The 22,771-nt window shown below is 47.8% G+C and overlaps 1 protein-coding gene across 1 annotated transcript in view; it reads right to left on the minus strand.

Moving 5' to 3' along the window:
* The window catches only part of APBA1 (amyloid beta precursor protein binding family A member 1), a gene marked incomplete at its 5' end in the record, with an annotated part of 81,224 nt that overhangs the window by 6,468 nt on the left and 51,985 nt on the right, over positions 1 to 22,771 (minus strand). The window contains 5 exons of the mRNA XM_079926264.1: positions 103 to 222; positions 10,296 to 10,508; positions 11,993 to 12,172; positions 15,893 to 16,078; positions 16,711 to 16,797. Of these exons, the coding sequence (XP_079782390.1) occupies positions 103 to 222; positions 10,296 to 10,508; positions 11,993 to 12,172; positions 15,893 to 16,078; positions 16,711 to 16,797 (786 nt within the window). The remainder of the gene's footprint in view (positions 1 to 102; positions 223 to 10,295; positions 10,509 to 11,992; positions 12,173 to 15,892; positions 16,079 to 16,710; positions 16,798 to 22,771) is intronic.

The raw sequence follows: 22,771 nt of genomic DNA on the forward strand, positions 1-22,771 counted from the left end.
TTTCTGGAAAATGACCAGCTTTCAAGAACAGCCCCAAAACCCAAACCCTGGGCCACGGTTTCGTGTGTCAGACGTTTGGAAAAGGTGTGGGGTTGCACTTACGATTCCGTTCTGGACACTGAACCCCAGCTGGTAGCGAAGGTCTGGTCTCCTGATCAACACGGTGGTCACTGGGGGACACCTCACGATATTCAGCTTGACCCGGGCCTGATTCTTCAAGCCCTGAAATGTGAATAAAGCACAGGGGATTCGATGACCGTTGATGCCAACAAGAGAGAAATGCAGACGGCACCAAAGGCAAAAGATGCTGCACGGAGCCTCGGTTTCTTCGTTGACTCCACAGTGCCCCGCGTCCAGCCTGATAGCGCCTGCGTCGGACAGTCCAAGCTAGATTCTGTCAACCTAGGGGAGAAAACCATTAGGTTTACATGGAGCCCTTTAAGCCCACGCAGAGACCAGTTTCTGTGGGCAATGTCTTCATTTGGGGAAACGGGCTGCATTCAAGGCATCTGAAAAAGGCGATCGTCTGTGCAGCTAAGAGGAAAACTGCCACATGTGCATTTTGGCTTGAAAGATGAAGGATGCACAGTCTCTCTCCTGGTCAGGTGGGAGACAAGCACGAAAGGAACTTTTTCTCTGAAACGCATAATCGTAGCATTTCCTCGTTTTCTAACAGAGGACAACTAATTCACACAACAGCCCAATTCATCAGGGCTTGCTGTCTCTCGCCCCTGGTGGTCCTGCTTCCCCATTCTCTCTGCCTGTTAGGCATTCTACAGTTTATCGACATTCCCACGAGCATCTGGGGAGAAGCAGGGCACAGAGGCAGACTGCAGTCAGTGAAGGCCGCCTTGGGAGAATGAATAGGGTGGTAGGACCAGCGCTGGTGGAGAGGGAAGTAGGAGGAAATAGGGCTTAATGGTCATGTCCGATTTCATGCTCCCTGGTAACTCGTCCCTCCCTCTAAATTGGAATGGAGTATAGAGGCAAAATTGGTTTTTAAAGATAAAGAGGGACTCCATCTGGTTTCTGAGCCTATTTAGAGAGCTTCCTTCACCCCACTCTGATCTAAGCGGAGCTCAGGCCTGTCTTCCTGCCCCTTGAACACACGCTCAGCAGGGACCAGAGCCCGGGTCTGCACAGGAGAACCCCTAGAAAATCATCACAAAGCTACGCTTTCCCTCATTCAGGCGGTGGGAAGCTGCTTCTCCTGCTGGTCCCGCCACCGACTTGTGAGCCTCACCCAAGAGGAAGGTGCCAGACAAAGGTAATTCAGTCCCGAAATGAACTCTCCCCGCCCCCCGACATCTCCCCAGCCTGCGTGCTCTGCCTCAGGCAACTCCCACTTGCCAGATGGTCCAGACCAAATGGCCAACAGCAGGTGCTTTCCAGCCCGCTTCCATCATGGCACACAGGGAAAGGGCCAGGGTAGAGAGGCCACACCGCTTGTGGCTGGAGGCCCTGCTTTGAGAGCTGAGGCGGGGAGAACTCAGCACTCCCGTCTGATGCCTGTCCCACTGCACTCCCAGCTCGCGAGGCCAGCTGATTGGGAAACAGCGCCAGGCCTGCCAAGGTCCACTCCTCCAAAGGGCCAGAGCTGAGGGGAGAAGCTCTTCCTAAAAGACGGTACTGTGGGGTGAGTGGACAGCCTCTCCACCAGCAGAGGAGGGACAGGCAAAGGTAGGCTCTATTCCACCAAGTCCGTCGTATCCCCTGGAGATGGCCCCCTCACCCCCCTGCCCCATCAATTCACAGACCGGTCCAGTGTGTGCCCTCTATCGGCGAAGTGGAAAGAGAGGCCCGGGAGGACAATGACAAATCCGTTTCAGCCCGAAGGGTGATCGCCTCTTAGTCTATAAATAGAAATCTGTAAATTCCACAACCGCTGTGGCCAACTGTCACCCTCCGACCAGTCTGCAAACACTCCCTCTGCGGGAGGTCAGGTCTTCTGCTTCACATTTTACGGATGAGGACGCAGACGTGGACATTAAACCTGCCTCGTCTGAGGCTCAGTGGGGTCCGGACGGGGATAAGGGAGCCTCTGCCTTCCTCACAAGCACCTTGGCAAGCAGAGAGGTGAAAGTGGTGTTAGATGACTTTGGTGCCAACAGAATTTGTGGCAAGAGTGTAACTTGCCCCTCTGAGTGGCAGGAGGGACCCACACACCTTTTGCTTCTAAGTAATGAGGATACACTCTAGACTGAGGGATGGATAGGGGCTTTTTTGGCCCCTATGCTCGGCCAACAGGTCCTCAAAGTGGGGACACCCCACACCAGCAGCACCAGGACACTTTTGTTAGAAATGCAGGGTGGGGGCAGGGGGTAAATTAGGAGGCTGGGATTAACATATACGCACTACTATATACATAACATAGATAACCAACAAGGACCTACTGTATAGCACAGGGTACTATACCCAATATTTTGTAATAGCCTATAAGGGAAAAGAATCCGAAAACGAATGTATATACACACACACACACACACACACACACACACACACACACACACACACACACACATATGGATAAATGAATCACTGTGCTGTACACCTAAAACTAACACAATATTGCAAATCAACTATACTTCAATTAAAAAAAAAAAGCAAGAGTCTGGGGTCCACCCAGACCTACAGAATCAGAAACTCCAGGGGTAGGACTCAACAATCTGTGTGTTAATGAGTCTTCCCGATGACTTGATACACACTTCCTGGCGATACACTCCATTTTTGAGAACTGGTACAGACCACTGCCGCAAAACAATGAACTCACATGCACTCAGGGATGATCAGAGTCAAAGATGTCAGTTTACTACTCATACCTGTGGCCAGTGTGCTCCATAAGAGCATGGGCTAGCCAGGCCAGGGGGAGGGTGACAGCCAGTTGGCCTGGTGCCCAGTCAGCCACCCCCATGTGTGTGAGCACCCCTAAGGTCACTGTCCATTAAAACCCATCCTGATGACGAAACTAGCCAAACCACCTGTCACTGCACGCTGACTCTTGCCAGGCACCGACCTGGAGTCACAGGAGCTGTCTCCCTTAATCTCCTTGACAAACTGGCAGCTCTAATTATGCCCATTTTATAGAGCAGGAAACTGCGGCTTCACCACTCACCCAAGTTCACCCACAGCAAGATTCTGTCCCAGGTCTATATGTATTCAAACCCAGACCATTTTCGCCTAAACCGTGATTCCCCATATAGACAATGGGAGGGTGTGTGTTATTCACGAGTAAAGCCTACTGGACAGAGAAGCCAGGGAGAGTGACAGAAGGATGAAGCTGTGCCCCCAGCCTTTTCGCCCAGCCTTGCATGGGGCCGTGTTTTTAGTTTACTCGCCTACCTGGAGAGACTTCAGGGCTCTGGCTCCCTGGCTGCCCCACTTCCTTTGGGTGATTCCAGCTTGTCCTCTCAACGTGTGAGTTTTGAGGAGGTCAGTTTAATTCCCCACCCCCAGCTGTTTCCTCAGTCTCCTGAGTTGCTGTTTTCTGCAGGACTGGAGCCTCCCAGCGGCTGTGATTTGGCTTGTGGTGACGTGTGTGCACTCGCAGGCAGCTGTTACCAGCATCCCTCCGTGGTCTCTGAAACAGCTCTAGGAAACTTCTCCGGTTCAAGACATGTTTTCAAATGAGAGCAACAGAATGTGCCGAGGGCGATTCTCCTGGGGTGAAGGAAGTCTGCGGAGGTCCGGGCCTCCCGCACAGCAGCAGGTCCCGTCACCCATGCCCACGGGCATGTGCTGGAATTCTTCCCCTAACAGTGGGACCAGCGGGGCTGGGTGAAAAGGCCTCTGCTTGGTCAGGAGACCTGGGCTGCAGCTGTGTTTCCTCCACCACAGCCCGGAGGGTCTTAGACCCTCTATTCCACCTTCTACCTCAGTCTACCACATCTTCAAAACAAATGCTGAAACCTACTAAGAGCTCTTCCACTTCTAATTGCTACGATCTCAGCCCTTGTTATGCATTTTTTATTCTTTCCTAAGCATGTCTGCTGACAACACCACATCTCAACCATCATGCTCAGAAACAGCTATTTCTAACATTACAAATCGGCTTCTCTTTTGGGGCTGTTGCTCAGATACCACTCGTGCATATATTTCTTTTTCCCTTGAGAGCCCCCTCTTTATCACTCAATCAGTAGATATGTATGGATCACCTGCAATGTGCCAACACGTGTGTTAGGCGCTGGGAGTTGGTGGAGCCAGGCCTCCGGGAGCTCAGGGGAGGGCACAGGCAGGGCAGCCAGAGTCCATTCCCCTTTCTCTCCCCACATCACAAACTACAAGACCAGGAGTGTGTGGGAAACAAGAGCAAAGGATGATGAAAATAAGGAGCATGTTGTCAGAAACACAACCCTCCAGATAGAGCTACCCGCTTTAAATGTTTGTACCTATGAAACACTGGGGTTGTTCAGGTATGTCTGTGAGGTACAGGAAAACCTTGGAGAGCTCCTGAAAAGCAAGAGAATGACTCTATTTTCTCTGTTACCCAAAAAGTCCACATCGCTCCGGTGGGTTCTTTTGTGTACATTGATTTAAGATGCTGATTTGTCCCTCAGTGAAAGAATTTCTAGACTGGGGATATCTGCTGCAAGACGAAGCCCAGAGAGATGGCAAATCTGAAACAACCAGGCCACGCACTTGCTCTGCTGTTCCCCATCAATGCTTCAAGTTGGGTCCCATTAACTCGGATTTCTCAGCTGCCACTTTATTGGAGGTGCCGATTAAATAAATGGTCATTTCGTCCCCATGACAACAGTGGAATGGTGTAGCAAATTAAGAAATATGGTGGGAGGAAAGAGTAGGGAAGAAGGAACGGGAGAGGAGAGAAGCCAGAATGGTCTCTACAGCAACGGGAAAGCAGACCCGTGATGATCCTGTGGAAGGTAAGGAAGCGGTGCTCTAGTTTCAGAAAGAAAACAAATCTGGAGGGCAGGACCGTAGAGGCGATGGCACGAACAGGCGGTCTGCTAACATGCTTTGCCTACCAATAATTATGCTTTAGGAACTATGACAGGAAATATAAGAGCTAGGGAAGAAAGAAAATAATTCAATACCTGTAATCTATTCTAGAAACATACTCTATTCCCTATAACCAGGGGAGAGAGAAGGTCAACATGCATTAAAGTGGCAAGATGCAGAACACTCGAAGCCCATTATTGGCGATGTCATCACCGGGGAGTTTGTTGAAAATGCAGAAGCCCACCCCAGACCTGCCGAATCAGAACCTGCAGTTTACTAAGATCCCTGGGTGATTCAATCAAAGTTTGCTAAGCACTGATTTTCCAGGATGAGAGCTGCTCGCTAAATTCATCGCAAGGAGCACTGACATAACACTGAAACAAGCGATACTGATGGGAAGCCTTGAAGAAGCCCAGAATGCCCCCCTGCGGGGGCCTAGGGGTGAGGGTAGGGCAGTGTGAGTACCTGCTCAGGGGCAGGCAAAAAAGATATGTTTTTACAGAACTTAAAAACAAGGAGACAACCCATTAAACGCCTTCTTCGGTACTGGCAATTCTAGCTGGCATCAGTAGGAAGATTCTCGGGGTGGGGGGAGAAGGGGACAGGGCCAATCACCCTTTTCTATTCGACAAGGCAGCGCATCCTGCAGTGCTAAGAAAGGGCAGCTGTGTCCCAGCTGGGGCCTGCCTGCTAAGTACTTCTCTGCCGAGGGTGGCCACAGAGGTGCTGGCTTTCTTCCTCTCCATCTTCATCAATTACATCTCTTTCATCACCACATGGCCTTTTAATTTTCCGATTCCAGAGAGACTCCATTTATAGACATCAAAGGTCAGCTACTCGTGCAAACAAACCTTTTCCCCTTAGGAAACTGCTCAGACAGTGCGCCAATTGCGCCCTGCGCTAGTGTTTCCACCTTGATGTGTGATGCACTGGGCAGAAGACCAGTCCCCGTGTGGTACCAGGGGAAGGCAGGCCATGGGTCACTCACAGCCTCCCTCACCTCGTCTGCCTTCTTTGTGCAGAGGCAGGGAGGGGTGGGCGGGGATCTGGACTCTGTCAGCTGGGGTGTCCTGGGCATGCTGTCTGCACCATCTGAGTAGCTGATGACTCATCTGTGAACCAGGCATTTGCCATCACCCTCCCTCACAGGCTGTTTTTTATGAAGAGGAAGGGAGGTGACCAGTGCCAAGGGCTGGGCACTGCCGGGCAGGTGTGTAAATGGGCTCAGGCATGCAGTCTTGCCAGTCCTCAGGAAGGTCTGCTTATTCCCACCCAGGCCCCAGCCCCACCTGCGCTCAAGTTATCCTCTCTTCTGGCTCCTCCTCCCCAAGCCTTTCCAGACGTAGATCAACTACCCCGCCCCACCCTCCCTCCCTCACCGACCTCCCTTTCTCCAGATTTCTCTCCCACACCTGAACTATCTCCCGCAGCCAGGCTTTCTCAATCTATTGACATTTGGGCTGGATAATCCTTAGTTGTGGGGACTGTCCTGGGCATTGTAGGATATCTGGCAGCATCCCTGACCTCCACCCACTGGATGCCAGTAGCATCTCCTTCTCCCTAGTCGTGACAACCCAAACTGTCTTCAGGCATTGCCAAATGACGCCCGGGGGGGGTCAAGGGGTCAAGATCCCCCAGGTTGAGAACCACTGCCCCAGGGTCTGACCACAGACACCGCTGGAACGATACCAGGGTGGCCGAGTGACCTGGCTGCACTACTGACACACTGTGTGACCTCGAATGATTATATCATCTTTCTGTGCCTGTTTCCTAACTTGCACAATAGTACCTGCCCTACAGAAGGCTGCTGTAGGGTTCTGCGAGTGAACACACACATTCTCAGAATGGTCCAGGCGCACAGCACTCAGTCACTGTTATTATCAGTCCTTTCATTCCCTTCTCCCCATCGAGGCCAAGCTCCTTAGGGTGCGGATTGTGTCTGAGGCATCTCTGGCTCCCATGGCCCCTCGACAGTTCTCACACATGCATCGGTGTTTAATAAGTAACTTGCTCCCTGGTGTGAGAGGGCATCTGTGAACCTTGGCATGTGTGAGTGAGAAGCCAAACGTGGGTGGGTCCTTCCTCCCTACTCCTGGCCCTCCCTGGCTTCTGCACGTTATCACACCATCAGATCAGCCTTCTCAGGCTGGCTCAGACCTGCCTCTCCCAACACAAAGCCAGTCCACCATCCATCAATTCCAGAAGAAACTCCCAAAGGCCACTTTCCTTTCTGCTATCCACCTGAGTCTAACTCCTCCTTCAAGGCCCACCTTAAAAATCAGGTAGGGCTTCCCTGGTGGCACAGTGGTTGAGAGTCCGCCTGCCAATGCAGGGGACACGGGTTCGTGCCCCGGTCTGGGAAGATCCCACATGCCGCGGAGCGGCTGGGCCTGTGAGCCATGGCCGCTGAGCCTGCGCGTCCGGAGCCTGTGCTCCGCAACGGGAGAGGCCACAACAGTGAGAGGCCCGCGTACCTCAAAAAAAAAAAAAAAAAAAAAAAAAATCAGGTAAGATTTTCCGCTCCCCCACTCCAAATGCTCTTAGCATTTCACTTCTATGTTGCCATTAGGGCCCACTGAACCCTTTCAATTATAAATTATCCTCCATGTGCATACTGTCATTCTGGCTTTTTAAATTTTTATTTTTTTCATTCTGGCTTCTTCACAGTTCAGCTCAGGCTAACAGAAGCCCAATTAAACATGTTTGAATGAATATACATGTTCAAACTAGGACCTTTAATCTTATCTTTAATGTATGTTAAGCAAGAGGTAGAATTTATTTATAACAAAAAGAAATGAGCCCAAAAAGGACTATTTCTTTCTGGGTGTGATTATCTTATGAGGATTTAGATTTGTTTCATTAAAAATAAACAGGCAGGGCTTCCCTGGTGGCGCAGTGGTTGGGAGTCCGCCTGCCAATGCGGGGGACAGGGGTTTGAGCCCTGGTCTGGGAGGATCCCACATGCCACGGAGCAACTCGGTCCGAGCGCCACAGCTACTGAGCCTGAACTCTAGAGCCCACAAGCCACAACTATTGAAGCCCGTGCACCTGGAGCCCGTGCTCTGCAGCAACAGAAGCCACTGCAATGAGAGGCCCTCACACCTCAACAAGGAGTGGCCCCCGCTCGCCGCAACTAGACAAAGCCCCCACGCAGCAGCGAAGACCCAACCCAACCAAAAATATATAAACAAACTTAAAAAAAATAAACATGCAAAACAAAATGAAAAGACAACCTACAGAATGGGAGAAAATATTTGCAAACAATATGACTGACAAGGGCTTAATTTCCAAAATATACAAATAGCTCACACAGCTCAAAAACAAAAAAACCCAATCGAAAAATAGGCAGAAGACCTAAACAGACATTTCTCTAAAGAAGAAATACAGATGGCCAATAGGCACATGAAGAGATATTCAACATCGCTAATTATTAGAGAAATGCAATCAAAACTACAATGAGGTACCACCTCATACCAGTCAGGTTGGCCATCATTAAAAATTCTACAAACAACAAATGCTGGAGAGGGTGTGGAGAAAAGGGAACACTCCTACACTGTTGGTCAGATAGCCACTGTGGAAGACAGTATGGAGGTTCCTCAGAAAACTAAAAATATATAGAATTACCGTATGATCCAGCAATCCTACGCCTGGGCATATATCCCAACAAAACTATAATTCAAAAAGATACATGCACCCCTATGTTCATAGCAGCACTATTCACTATAGCCAAGACATAGAAACAACCTAAGTGTCCATTGACAGATGAATGGATAAAGAAGATGTGGTACATATACACAATGGAATACTACTCAGCCATAAAAAAGAACAAAATAATGCCATCTGCAGCAACACGGATGCAACTAGAGATTATCGTACTAAGTGAAGTAAGTCAGAAAGAGAAAGACAAATACAAAGGATATCACTTATATGTGGAATCTAAAATGTGACACAAATGAACCTAGCTATGAAACATTAACAGAATCACAGACATAGAGAACAGACTGGTGGTTGCCAAGAGGGAGGGGGTTGGGGGAGGGATGGAGTGGGAGGTTGGGGTTAGCAGAGGTAAGCTTTTATATATGGGATGAATGAACAACAGGATCCTACTGTATAGTACAGAGAACTATGTTCAATATCCTATGATAAACTGTAATGGAAAAGGACGTATTAAAAAAAGAATGTATATATAACTGAATCACTTTGCTGTATAGCAGAAATTAATACAACATTATAAATCAACCATACTTCATAAAAAATACTGATAAAAAAAGCAGGAAAAAGAAAGAAAAAAAGGTGAATTCCTATATAACATAAAAAACAAACAAAAAACGCAACGAGGTAGACATGTCTGGCCTATACACTCACCTTGACCTCCCCTCCATCCCAGGGCCCTTGGCCAAGGATGTTCTTTTGTGATTTTCTTCTGCTTAGAATAACTATTCTATAAATTCACATTTATTCTCTCTCTCTCTTTCTCACACACACACACATACAGAGCTATATTCTAGTTAACAGTCTTTCAGGAAACCCCAAGGAACCAAAGAAAGTCATAGGATCCTAGTCTGCCTGTACCACACTGCTTGGTACAGAGCTGGCAGGGTCTACAGATACTGTAGTGAAGGAAAAATATACTTGTTCCTACTTCCCATGCAATCAGTGAGTTCCAATGCACTCAAGAGACTACACATGGATACTTCATTTCTAAGAAAATCTAATTTCTTGCCCTCAAATACTCATATTCAATTTTCCTTTAAGTAGCTCTTCTCAGCCTCACACAACAGTATCAATTCAGGCTGAACAAGAAGTAATTATGTTCAGGTTTTAGAAGGAGTATATAGACTGTACCAGTTTCCTTCCTTCTACGTGGCATGTGTGGATCATGTTACGCAGGCTCTGGGGAGGATACACTCACCTGGATCACAGTAAAGGAAAGTGCCCTGGGATCTGAAGCATTTCCATGATTTGTAACAGGGATGGCAAGTCATCTCAAGAACACCCAGCTGACTATAAGTGATTGTCTTGATTACGGAGCTGAGGAAAATTCTGTTGAGGCTGAGTGGGGGCTTAATGGGACAGAATGCTGTGATTGATTAGTGATGTCTGCGAGGGCATGGTGTTAGTGAGTGATGCTATGTGAGCCAGATATACCATCCCTGAAAAAACAATTTCAGGGAGGAATTGGTAAATGGCAACTTGATGGTAAACCACCCAAGTGCAAGTCCATGCCTTCTGTATTTGTGTCCTTCTCAGTGCCTGACACTTAGAATACGCTCAAATGTTAATGACTTCATATCACTTCAGGTCTACAAGAGGGGTTGATTTTTCCCATCTCCAGTTACCTTAATAATGCTCTGGCAGGTCGACAGAGGCAGGCCCACCAGGCTGGTGCCATTTATGGACATGATCTGGTCCCCAATATTCAGCTTCCCCGATTTCTCCGCTGGGCCTCCGTGCATCATGTTGGCTATGATCACGGTTGGCAAGATGGATCCCCAGCCAGACTCCACAATCACCACACCTAGGATTTCCCCTTTCTGCTTCTCTATGAAGACCTGAAAGGAGGAAAACATGTAGAAAGCCTGAATCAGCAACCATCCAGGGTAGCAACAGAAATCAAAGCATTTTCCCTATTCCTGTCTTGACTAAGCATGACAGACATTTCCCTGATGACTCCAACCCAAATGCGTCCTGTCCTCTCTATATTCCATGGCATATATTACCTTGTTTGGAGATAAGAGCTTTTCACAGGCAGTCAAGCTAAAATAAAATAATTAGGGTGGGTCCTAGTTCAATATGATTGGTATCTTTACAAAAGGGGGAAATTTGGACACAGAGACATGCACAGAGTGAAGACACAGGGAGAAGATGACCATCTACAAGCAAATGAGCAGCCTGGAATGGATCTTCCCCCTCAGAAGGAACCAACCCAGTGGACACCTTGATCCCGGGCTTCCAGCCTCTAGAACTGTGACACAATACATTTCTGTTGTTGAAGCCCCCTGTCTGGGGAACTTTGTTACGGCAGCCCAAGCACACTAACACACCTCCGTCTGACCTTGGTGTCAATGACTGATTAGTACAGCCTACAAAGGCCTGCCAGCTCTTTTGGCTCTAGGTGGGACAAGGTCCGTCCTGCGATGTGTGAGCTGGAGCTTCCCTTTGGACCAGAATGATGCTCATCTCCAGCAAGGCCACATTCCTCCCTGGCATCCCCACCACCCTGCCGCCCACACTCACTTTTTCCTGGGTGCACCCTTCCCCCAAATCCCATGTACAAGAATTCCCATCTCAGGCTCTGCTTCCAGGGAGCCTAGGACACTTAACATTCATTAGTGGATAGAAAGATCACTTTCTCACACCTAGTGGATAAAGTCCAGGCCCCTCACCACAGCTGGACTCTCAAGCCCTCCAGTTCTGACCCAAAGCCTGTACTGGCCTCTTCACAACCTCTCCTATGCACAACCCCTGCTGCAGCCTGGCTGCCTCATTCGTGGCTCCCCAGACAATTCCTGAGCTTTCGGACCCTCACGCTTCTGTTACTTTGGCTCAGCCCTCTGCACTCCTCTACACTTTCCAAAGAATACTCAGACCTCAGACCAGATCAGATGGCCCCGTTTTCCTCCAGACACTCCTGCAGAGCTCGGTCCCTGGGGGAGCACGGCACTTATCATCTGAGACCTGAGAGCCGAGATCGGCTCCAATCCGCCAAGTACAGCTGTCTCTGACGAGTGCCTGTACCAGCACCATCATCTAAAATCTTCTGTGCCCTTTCCTAGACTGTGGGCTTGGTAAAGGGCAGGGTCCAGGTCCCGTCTGCCTCTGGAACCCACCCCAAAGTCAGCTCTGGATTGCAGGAAGCAGACGACGCCCTATCTCACTGGCCACGGCCCTCGGCTGCAGTCTTTATCGGGCCTCATGTGAGGTGAGACAGAGATGGGCCTGAGCTCACTCTTCAGCCCAGCCACTCTGCCTTCACTTCTATCGCGGGTGGGCCTGGCTGGCCCAGCTCAGAGAACAGCTTCTGGAAAGTACCTACATCTTTGCAGTTTTCCGACTTGGAGAAGTGGATCAGGTCGTCGTTGTACATGTCCTGGGTGTTGAGCAGGTCACTGTATTCCTTCTGGCTGAGATCTTCGGGGTTAATCCCGTTGGCCCTGAGGAACTCCTGGTACGCCACGCTGAATGCCTGCCCGATGGACTGTGCAATCAGCTGAGCCTGGAGAGGAGCCGGAAAGGGGAGATGGGGTCAACAGGGCAGCACTGCTGGTGGGCGACCTGGGTCCCTCAGGACTACAGAGCCCTAGGCAGCAGCTAGCCCAGTGGGTCGCCATGGGGCAGCAGTGCCTGCTAGAGGTCATTTTCAAAATTAGTGGGGACAATTTTGTCTACGACAATGGTCCTGATGGAGCTCCTGGCATTTGATGGACAGGAGTCAGAGATGCTGGACCTACTGCCGTGCAAAGGACAGTCCTACACGGGACGAGCTGTTTTACATCCTGCACAACTTTCAAATATCCCACCGGACCTTCACGTACATATAACAACTGTGTCTAAAGGCTGGGACTCAACTATAATTTATATAAAAACACAGGACTTTAGTTGCACGCTCTAATACACACTGAACAGTCCCAGAATACAACTATTCCGTAAATTGAGAGAAGACGGTATTTTGTTTTGTCCAACACTTTACCACGAGTAAGCTTCATGACTTTGGAAAATCATCAGCATCAATGCTATTCGTGGGATGTGGGTTGCCAGTAAATCACATTCCCATCAGCCTGCACACTGGCCGTAGAGCATGGTGGTTCTGCATGTGTGTGTGAGTGTGTGTCTATCAACCTATTTTATTTTATTTAGCTTGCTTTCCTTTTATTTCTCCTTTGTGTTATATTTATGGCAATACTTTGGTTATTTTGTGAAAATTTTTTCAAAAAGGGAGGTTACATTATCTATGAATTTCATTTCATTCATATTATCTACGGATGGGACATTACAAATTATTATGCATTTTCCAGGTGAGGAGATTGCGGCCAGAGACGTGAAGGAACCTGTTCAAGGAAGGTCACACCGCTCACAGGACAGGAACTCTGCTTCCGTTGTTCTTTCTCCTGCACTGGGCTTTGATAACCTTTCCCTGCATTAATTAACCAACATTACAACCTGGGAGAGACACCAGCAACTGAGACACCATTTAACTGTGTTAAATGCTGCAGAAGCACCGTCACATAAATCCTCACAGCAAGTCTAAGATGTAAGTATGACTGGTCCATAAGCACTCATCCTAAGCTCTGAAGGCAGTGTTTCAGAATTCAGAAATGTTCACATTTTAGAAAGGTAACAGGGTGCATTTATCATACATTGTGTAAAAACCCCACTAGAGCCTGGAGAAGTGCCTAAACACAGTAACGTTCCTGCAACAAATGTGTAAGATTCACGGTAAGCTGGACAAATCCTATAAAGTGTCTCATGGCAGCTCAAAGCAGGTTTATCAACCAATTGAGTACAAAAATCCCTTGTTTCTCAGAGCTCTTAGACTTCGGATCTGTTTTCTTTGCTCCCATTGGGCAGATCAGGAAAACGAGGTTGAGAGCTTAAGCTGGGGTGGGGATGGGGGCTGAGAATCCTGGCAGCCTGATTCCGGAGCCCACCTCCTGCCCACCACTGGGACTGCTGCTCTAATAGTAGTGGGTAGAAAGCCCGTAAAACAACAAAAAGCTCTAGGGCAATGTTTCAAACACACACAACTCTAATCTGCACTCCTCCTTTCCTTACCTTTGGTAATTTTTGCTGAAAGCAGCTAATTAACTGTGTTATCAGAAATTTCTGTGTGGCCGGCGGTGGGGAAAGAAATGCTCAACTTTTCTCACTCTGAGGACCTGGTGACGTCACATGCCACAAGTCACATCAAGGACCACCATGCTGCCTCCTGCCGAGGCCTCACCGAGGGCATCAGAGGCTGGTGTGAACAGACGAACTAAAAAAAGTGTGTCTGAGAGCACGGCCAGCGGTCCTCCCGACCGTCACGTGTGGATGCACCGGGCAAACACACACAGGCTACTTATATCTCTGCCGTGTCCACCTGAGCCGCACGGCAGCCCGTTCTACAGAAGCTCAGCAGCTGCACAGCCTGAGCTTCTGTAGAACGGGAGACGGGATCCACAAACGGTCCTCCCAGTTCTGCAGCCCATGCTCTCCCCCTTCTTTCCTGGGCTTTGGAAGCAAAGCAGTAAGATGCCCAGGTGCACTCTTGCTTCCTCATTCTTCCCCTTCATCATCTCCCCCTACAGACCCAAAGGAGCCCCAAGGGAAAGAAAGCCCTCCTTAGGAGCACCGAGCCAGAGGGAGGTGACAGAGGGTCGTACCGGGCCCCTCACGTCTGGTGAGCAGAGCTAACTCCACCTTTTCACAGGCCTGCAGAACACATGAAACTTAAGATTCTAAATGTAACTCCTTTGGAACTTTCCGAGAACCTTCTAAACTCATTTTCTCCCAGTTTGCAGGTTTGGCCTCAGTTTTAAAGGAAAAGCGGGGAGAATGGCCAGGACAGGTGCTTCAAGCTCTCTGCCTTCTCAGTGACCGTGTCCCTGGGACTGCTTTCTAGAGAACCAGACAAGTAAAAGATGGTACAAAAGTGTAAGCGTCTCCTCCTGTCTGTGGCTACAGCCATGTCAGCTCTGTTTCCCTGGAGAAAAGCAGCTCGCCTCAGACTCCTAACTTCTCAGAGGAAGGCCATTTAAAGCAGCTGCATGAACACTCTTCTGGAGAAAAATGGCCCCTTTTAAGGAGCCAAGGCTACTGTAGGCAATTTTCTTTAAGTATATAAGGGTTCCCTGCTCAATATGAGAAATACAGCTTATTCCACTGTGGCAGGAGGAAAAGTTAGACCAGTCAACGGCACCAACACGGCCCTCTCGGGGAGGCTCTGTAGTTCAAAACCATCGTGGGGGGAATTCCCTGGTGGTTCAGTGGTTAGGACTCTGTGCTTTCACTGCCGAGGGCCCAGGTTCAATCCCTGGTTGGGGAACTAAGATCCCGTAAGCCTCATGGCTTGGCCAGAAAAAAAAAAAAAAAAAAAAAGCAAGGCCCAGAGCGAGTTTCCAAGGCCTGTCGAGCTTTGGGGGAAGCACGATGCTAACACAGCTTGAAGCCTGGTGTTCTCACCGGCAGTTCTAGGGACAACTGGGTAAGAAGGCTGAATGGAAGAATGGGCCCCACCTCTGTTGTACGCTGACTTCCTCTGCTGACCTTATCACCTGGAGAGATGGGCGTTAGGGATCACTAGCCTTGTGACTGGAGGAGCAGCTGGTTTTGCTAAGGAGTGGGTGGCTGGTGCTCTTGCCATTTGATGGGAAGGGTCAGGGATGCTAACTTTCCTGTTAGGAAAGGGCAGTCCTGCACATTCAAGAACTGTCCTCCCCAAATGCCCTAGTGGCCAGGTGAGACCTGTTCGGGCCCCTGTGGGTCTGGCTGAATTCTTCCCACCCTTCTGTCCTCTCTAGTGGCTTGCCTCCTTGCCTTTCCTCAACCTCTATCAGCAGGCCCCTGTCTCAGGGCCTTTGCACCTGCTCTTTCCTCACTCTCAACTCTACTCAGGTCTCTGCTCAAATGTCACCTCAGAAAGGACTTTGTTCATCACTCTACCTGAAATAGCCCCTGGCCCCTCTATCCCTTGACCTAGTTTTTCCTTATCAAACCTTCCACTACCTAACTTTGTATTAAGTATATTTATCTATCTATTTTCTGTCTCTCTACAAGCTTTACAATGAGTGTCTTGTCTATTTTACTCAGCCTTATATCCCTAGCACTAGAACAGTGCTTGACACATAATAAGTGCTCAATAAGTATCTGTCTTACATATGATTAAGGTTCTGAGAACTAGAGGGAACCTGGCCACCCAAGGGCAGCCCAGATCACATGGAAGGGAGGCCGCCCTTACGTCCTCAGATTCAAAGACGTGGCAGATCATCTTGTACTGCCTTTTTCCATCCTGGGATGGGTGGGAGGCTTCCACGTTCTCCTGGGAGTTGGAGCGGGGCATCCGCCTGCGGGCCATCAGCACAACGATGTTCCCGATGTCTGCAATGTAGGAAATGGTCCTCAGAGGGTGGTCCATCATCGTCTCCTGGAAGGCAGCAGGGAGAGGATGGTATGTCCAGTGCGGCATCGAATGACCCATGAGACAGCCTGCCACCCCACAGCCCAGCCAAGTGCGGTCCACACGTGGGAGCTCGCTGCAAACACCCTGTTGGCAGACTTACACGCGCCCACCCAGGCCTGGGAGCAATTCCCTTGGCTTGTGATAACCCAGAGCAGGAAGTGGTCTGTAGTATGTGAAAAGGAATTTCAGTCATTTTACAACCAGTAGAATCTCTGGTGGGGAAGTTAAAAAATAAAAAATCTGCATGTGATGACTGGATGATTGTATTGTGTGTGTGTGTGTGTGTGTGTGTGTGTGTGTGATTTTAAACAAAATTTCTTAAAAGGCTAGTTTGTTCATGAATCTTCTGATAAAAACTTATGAGAATTATTAGCAAACAATATCCAAGGCTTATTTTTTCCTTTGATCTTGAATAGCCCCAATCCTCCCTACCAAGTCCCTCCCCATCCCCCAGCCCGGCAGCAGGCACTGCATACACCACCTTCTAGCTTGTGTGGAAGCCAGCATCTGGGGACAGCTGCTCTACAGACAAGCGCACAGTCTCCTAGTTGTCATGCTAAGCTTCACCCCCGAGGAAGGTGGGAGCCAGCTAATACCTGCGTGTCAGCGTTCAATACTTTGATTCTCTGGGTAGAAATGAAGAGATCCACTTCGGTCATTGGCTGAGATTCACCTTCAGGGGCCTGAGAAGGAAAAGGCACCGAGAGAAAGCTCAATATGTTACTCTGACCCAGGTGCGTGCAAGCAAGGTTAGCTCATACACAGAGGCATTGAGACACAGTCACCAGAACAGCGATACAGACTTCAGAACTAGACCGCCAAAGCTGAAGGGACCACACAGAGGATGACACGGGGACGGGAGTGAGCATCTCCAGGTTACAGGGAGAAATGCGGACCCTTCCTTGCTTCTTCCGCCATGGAAGCAGTAACTGTAGTAGATCTGACTCCATGAACAATGATCGTGAATGGCACTGTCTGCAAGGGTTTCAGAGCCCAACAGACTGAAGGAACAAAGGGCAACTGACTCATACCCCCCAGGACCTTGGAGAAGTCAGAGTTTGCTCCTGGGGGACAATGCTTACAGCAGGTGCAAACAAGGCAGCTGTGGTAAGAGGGTCTTCGTGTTCCCACACACCACACACCACAGAAGCAGTACCTACTCCTGAAGCTACCCCAGTAAGAGTGAGCCCCAATGCCTCAGTGTCCCATGGGTAGCTCATAAGCACCTAGAAGCTTCACAACCAAAAAAGCACATTAGTCTGATTCACTCAGGGCTTGACTCTGCACACGTGTGGTTATTAGCGAGTTTTCTTTTTTGCATCCAGCAATCTGACAGATCCACAAATCAAACATGACTAGAATTGAGCAGACCCAGGTCCCTGCCACGTGAATGCTCCTGAATGGTGGGCACTTGCACACTACTGCAGGATCCCTTCAGCATCCCCAATCTGCTCCCTGTCATTCCTCTGGAGTGAGATGACTAATGAGCAACAGAAAACAGCCACTTTGGGCAACTGAGTTTTGAGAAACGTTGGCTTATGGGGCGGTTCAAAAAGAAATCTGAACAAAAACTTGCTGGATGCAGAAAACAAAAACACGAAATAAGAAAAAAGGCAAAACGTAAATAAATGGGAAAAAAAAAAAACAGGCATAACACCAAGCTGATGAAGTTGTTTGTACTGCACCTTCTTCCTGCTTTTGGCTAATTTCTGGGCCATCTGCTTAGCATGGAACAAACAGAGACAGGAGAACAGTTAGAAAAGAATTTGCAGAGACTCAGTTGAAAAGGGAATCAACAAACTAATACTGACAGTGGTATAAAGCATTTCTGTGGGAGGAGGACTGGCTTAAAAAAATCCCACTCTATAATCGATTTCCTAGATCAGAATTTAGTAGCTGCCAGGGGTAGTAGTAGGAAGGAAATGTATTGAGGTGCTTCTTACACTTCACTGCAATTGATGTTTTCAAAGAACCAACTTTTGATTCTGTCGATTTCCTTTACTGTATGCCTGTGTTCTATTTCGCTGATTTCAGCCTGTACCTTTATTCCTTCTTTTTTCTTTGGCTTCAGTTTGCCAATTTTTTTTTCTAGCTTAAGATGAAAACTTAAAGTATGGATTTTCAAACTTTTTTCTTTCCTGATATATTTATATAAAACTATGAGCCTCCTCTAATCTCTGCTTTAGCAGTATCCCACAAATTTTGATGTTGCAATTTAATTATTTCATTCAAAACACTTTCTAATTTCCACTGTGATTTCTTCTTTGAACATTATTTAGAACTGTGTTCTTCTTAATTTTAATATACTTGAAGATTTCCTAGTTATCTTTTTGTTACTGATTTCTGAATTGTTCTCCCTCTTTATCTCTAGTAATACTTCTTGCCTTAAATTTGTGTAACATGAATAGAGCCTATACCTAACTAGAAATGGGTGTAATATTTATTCAAGATAGAATAGTTGATAAAAATAGAAACTCTGAGGCCAGACTGTCTAAAACTGAATTCTGGCTCTGCTACCTACTAGTTGTGTGACTCGGAACAAGCCACTTCATGTCTCTGTGCTGCAGTTTCCTCAACTGTAAAATGAGGGTTAAAAACAGTATCGACTTCATAGGGCTGTTTTGAGGATAAAATGAATACAGTTGACTCTTGAACGATGTGTGCGTTAGGGGTGCCAAAACCACCGCAGGGTCAAAAATCTGCATATAACTTACAGTCAGTTGGCCCTCTGTATATGCAGTTCGGTTCCTCTGTATCTACAGTTCCACATCCTCGGATTCAACCAATCACAGATTCAACCAGTCTTGGAACATACAGTACTGCAGTGTTTACTACTGAAAAAAACCCACATGTAAGGGGACCTGTGCTGTTCAAGGGTCAACTGTATATACAATGCTCTCAGAACAGTTCCTGGTGCATTATAAGCACTCTATTTGTGTTTGCTCTTATATGATTATGATGTTAGATGATTATAATCTGCCTATGTCAGGGTGCAACCTCTTGGCTTTGGTAGGGCTTGGTACATATACACAGATCTTACTCAAACGATGGTGAGTCAATGGCCAAACCATGTAACTGCTGTGGGGATGGGGGTGGGGTACAGGGAGAGCTGCTCCCTCACATCCTTGGTACTCACCTGATGGGAAAGCTCTTGCTCTCAGCAGCGTGTCACTATTTCATTAGTGACTACATGTGTTGTCTGTACTACCTAAACTCGATGAGTCAGCTATCCAAACACCAAATGGCTAATCTTGGTGCACCAGGAGACTAGGGCAGCCCCACTCCCACAGAGCCCCCCCACAGCTTGTACTGCTGGTCATGAGTTCGAGGTGAACAGCCTACTCTGGAAAAGTCTGAAGGCAGCAACTGCAAGCATCATCCTAACCACTGTGCATGACGGTGGAAATACCCGCACATCTGAGGAGTGGCCCTGTGCTGATGCTGTGCCACAGAGATTACTGGGTGGAATCTCAGCGTTCTGCCAGGGATGCTCTGATCTGCACCAGTTATAATCCTCAAGATAAACAACTGCTGTGAGATCCTAACATCTGTTTGTCTTCTACCACCTCCCCTGAATACTATGGCAGTAATATATAAATTTCCATGATTTTTGATACCAAAACTTAATAGCTATTGGTCAAAATTCTTCACTCTCAGCAAGAGTGATCTGAAAGGGCCCTTTTCAAAGGAAAGTAAGTCTGCCACCCATGGAATGCCCACATTCTGTTTTTTACTGGAATGGGTGATGAGGAAGAGAATCCAAAGGCAAACTGAGTTTCATGAAAGGCATTCTGAGACAATTTTTATGAAGCTAAAAATATTTTATGCACTTAGAGTGACACCACCTTTAAATCGCTTATGATATTCAAGTGCCCTGAAACAAAGTAAAAATTTAGACATAACATTGGAAATGATGATGGGGTTGGGGTCAGAATGAGAAGCTGGAACAGCAGAGAAAGGTCTAAGAGAGCCTTAAGGCCAGGATGCATCTTGAAGCAGGGAGTGACAACATCCATTTAAATCCTCGTGTTTCATGAGACTGATTATGGCTTACCACCAGCAGGCTGTGGTGCACAGGACATACTGCAGCACCGTCCATCCTATCACTCGATCTGCAATGTGTACTGGATATGTGCTGTTCTTAAGACCCTTCAAGTTTAGTTATGCCGGGGATCCTCCTGGCTATTCTAGCTTTTCTTTCCCCAGCTGACATTTACTGAGCACTTGGTATATGCCAGTATCCTTCTAAGCATTTCATGTGTACCAATGTAAAAGCTTACAACAACCCTGTGAGGTAGGCGCTACATTATCCTCATCTTTCAGGAGAGGGAACTGAGGCACAGAGAGGCTAATTAACTTGCCCGAGGTCACACAGCTATTAAGTGGCAGAAGAGATAGTCAAACCCTGGAAACCTCACTCTATATTCCAAATTGCTACTGTGCCATCCGGACAAGTTTCTCATCTATAAACTTCTAAGGCTGTCTGTAAAATGGGGGTAATGATACCTACCTCACAGGATTCCCCACCCCCTCCATTTGGAGGAGTAAATGAGATCATGTACGTGAAGGGTCTGCTACCAGTGTCAATATCGTCTTTATCAACCACAGACTTCAAGTCAGATGGGAAATCAGATGGCTTAGACAATGCTACACTGATAGAAATTTTCATTCTACAATTAAATCATAATTTTTAACGCTTAAAGAAAATCTCTCTATAAAAGAATGGGAAAATCTGATCTTTTGGGGCAGGCTAGTAAAGACAGAATAATATTTGATAATGCATGCTTCTTACAAAAATGCATGGACCAAAAAATATCAAAACGCCATTTGTGAGCTTCACAAATGGAGAAAGAAAATGGAGACAAACACCACACTCTGCATGGACATGAAGCAGTTTCTACGGCTCAGGCAGAATTTAGCACATCACCCCGTCTTCCCGCTGAGGAGCAGAGAATGAAGTGGGAATGAGGGTGGAACAAAGCACGGAGATGTAGTGAGAGGAAGGGAGGTGAGTGAGCTAGCTGCACTGGCTTTCCGTTTGGTTCTCTAGGTAGGGTTAAGGCAGGATTCCCACCCTGGGCTGGGGCGGGGGGCTGTCTCTGCATAGTGCACTTTTTTTTTTTTTTTTTCCGGTACGCGGGCCTTTCACTGTTGTGGCCTCTACATTGCGGAGCACAGGCTCCGGACGCGCAGGCTCAGTGGCCATGGCTCACGGGCGCAGCCGCTCCGCGGCGTGTGGGATCTTCCCAGACCGGGGCACGAACCCGTGTCCCCTGCATCGGCAGGCGGACTCTCAACCACTGCGCCACCAGGGAAGCCCCATAGTGCACTTTTAATACTGACAGCATGTAGAGCAAAGCTCTCTCCAGAATATTTCCCTAAAACATGTTTAAAAGAATCCTCGCAACAAGACTATCAGGTACCACCACAGCGATAATGCATTCTGCGTTCAAGTAATTGTGGAAGCTTCTGGTTAAACAAACTGAATTAAATTTCCTCAGTACAGGACTTCTCAGAGCCTTTACTAGGAAAACACATGTGGCAAATACCCAAAAAGATCCGTTTGGCAGCGTTTCTTGCGCTTATTTGCCAATGGAACCCCATCAGCGAGAAGCACTCGGCTTGCCCGGAACGTGCAGAGCACAGCTGGAGAACAGAGGCTCCTTCAGGCTGGATGACCCACCCGTCTCTCAGGCAGTGGCTCCCAAACTATAGCATACATCACAGTCTCCTGGAGGGCTTATGAAAACAGATTCCTGGTCTCTACCCCCATGAGTTTCTGACGGGGGTGGGGCCTGAGAATCTGCATTTCTAACAAATTCCCAGGTCCCACTTTGAGGACCATTGCTCTAATGCATTTCTAAATCATATGGGAAGCTTCCTGGAAGGATATTACTACTTCTCAAAAATTAGGAACAAAGGCAGAAAGAATATATTAGGGAGGGTGCAAAGATGAAAAAAAAAATTTAAAAAAATGGCAGATGTCCTGTAATTCCGCTATTGCATTCAGATGCACCTTATTTCTTACATTTTGGTGGATGGAAATGTCTTTTAATTTCAGATTCCTCAGCCTGCCTTGTATTACTGTTACCTAAACACTCTTCTTGGCTCCCTTATTAAAATGCATGTTTCTCAAGGTCAAGGAATTGGTTGATGTTTATCTCCTAAGATGCCTATCACAGGATCCTGCACAGGGACAGTTTGCTTTTTGAGCCAAATTCATATCTAGCCAAACCACAACTCCAAATTCGCCTCCCATTTTGGCAAATAAACCTATAAATTCTTTGTTAAATTAGGAAAATCATAATTCTTAAGACTCCAAGTGTAAATTCAGTATCATTATTCAATTCCAGTGCACGGTTGCTGCTATGTGAGTGACAGACAGACCAGAAATTAATTGACGGACAGACCAGAAATTAAAGCCTGCTTTGAAATGGAAACCCAAACGTCAGGTTCAGTGCTTGCTCAGAAAGAAAGCACCAAAAACACACAGCCACAACTGGACTCCTGGTGAGGTAGGTCTCACTGGCATCCACGTCAGGTCAAACAAACAATGCAGGCAGAGGAAAGAGAGGGGCAAGATGGGATCCCTGCGGGGAGGAAGGGAAGAAGGAATCGGAAAAAGAAAGGAGGAAACTCCTCTGTCTCTGTGCAGGT

This window comes from Stenella coeruleoalba (assembly GCF_951394435.1).
Source record: "Stenella coeruleoalba genome assembly, chromosome: 7".
In the NCBI taxonomy this organism is placed as follows: Eukaryota; Metazoa; Chordata; class Mammalia; order Artiodactyla; family Delphinidae; genus Stenella; species Stenella coeruleoalba.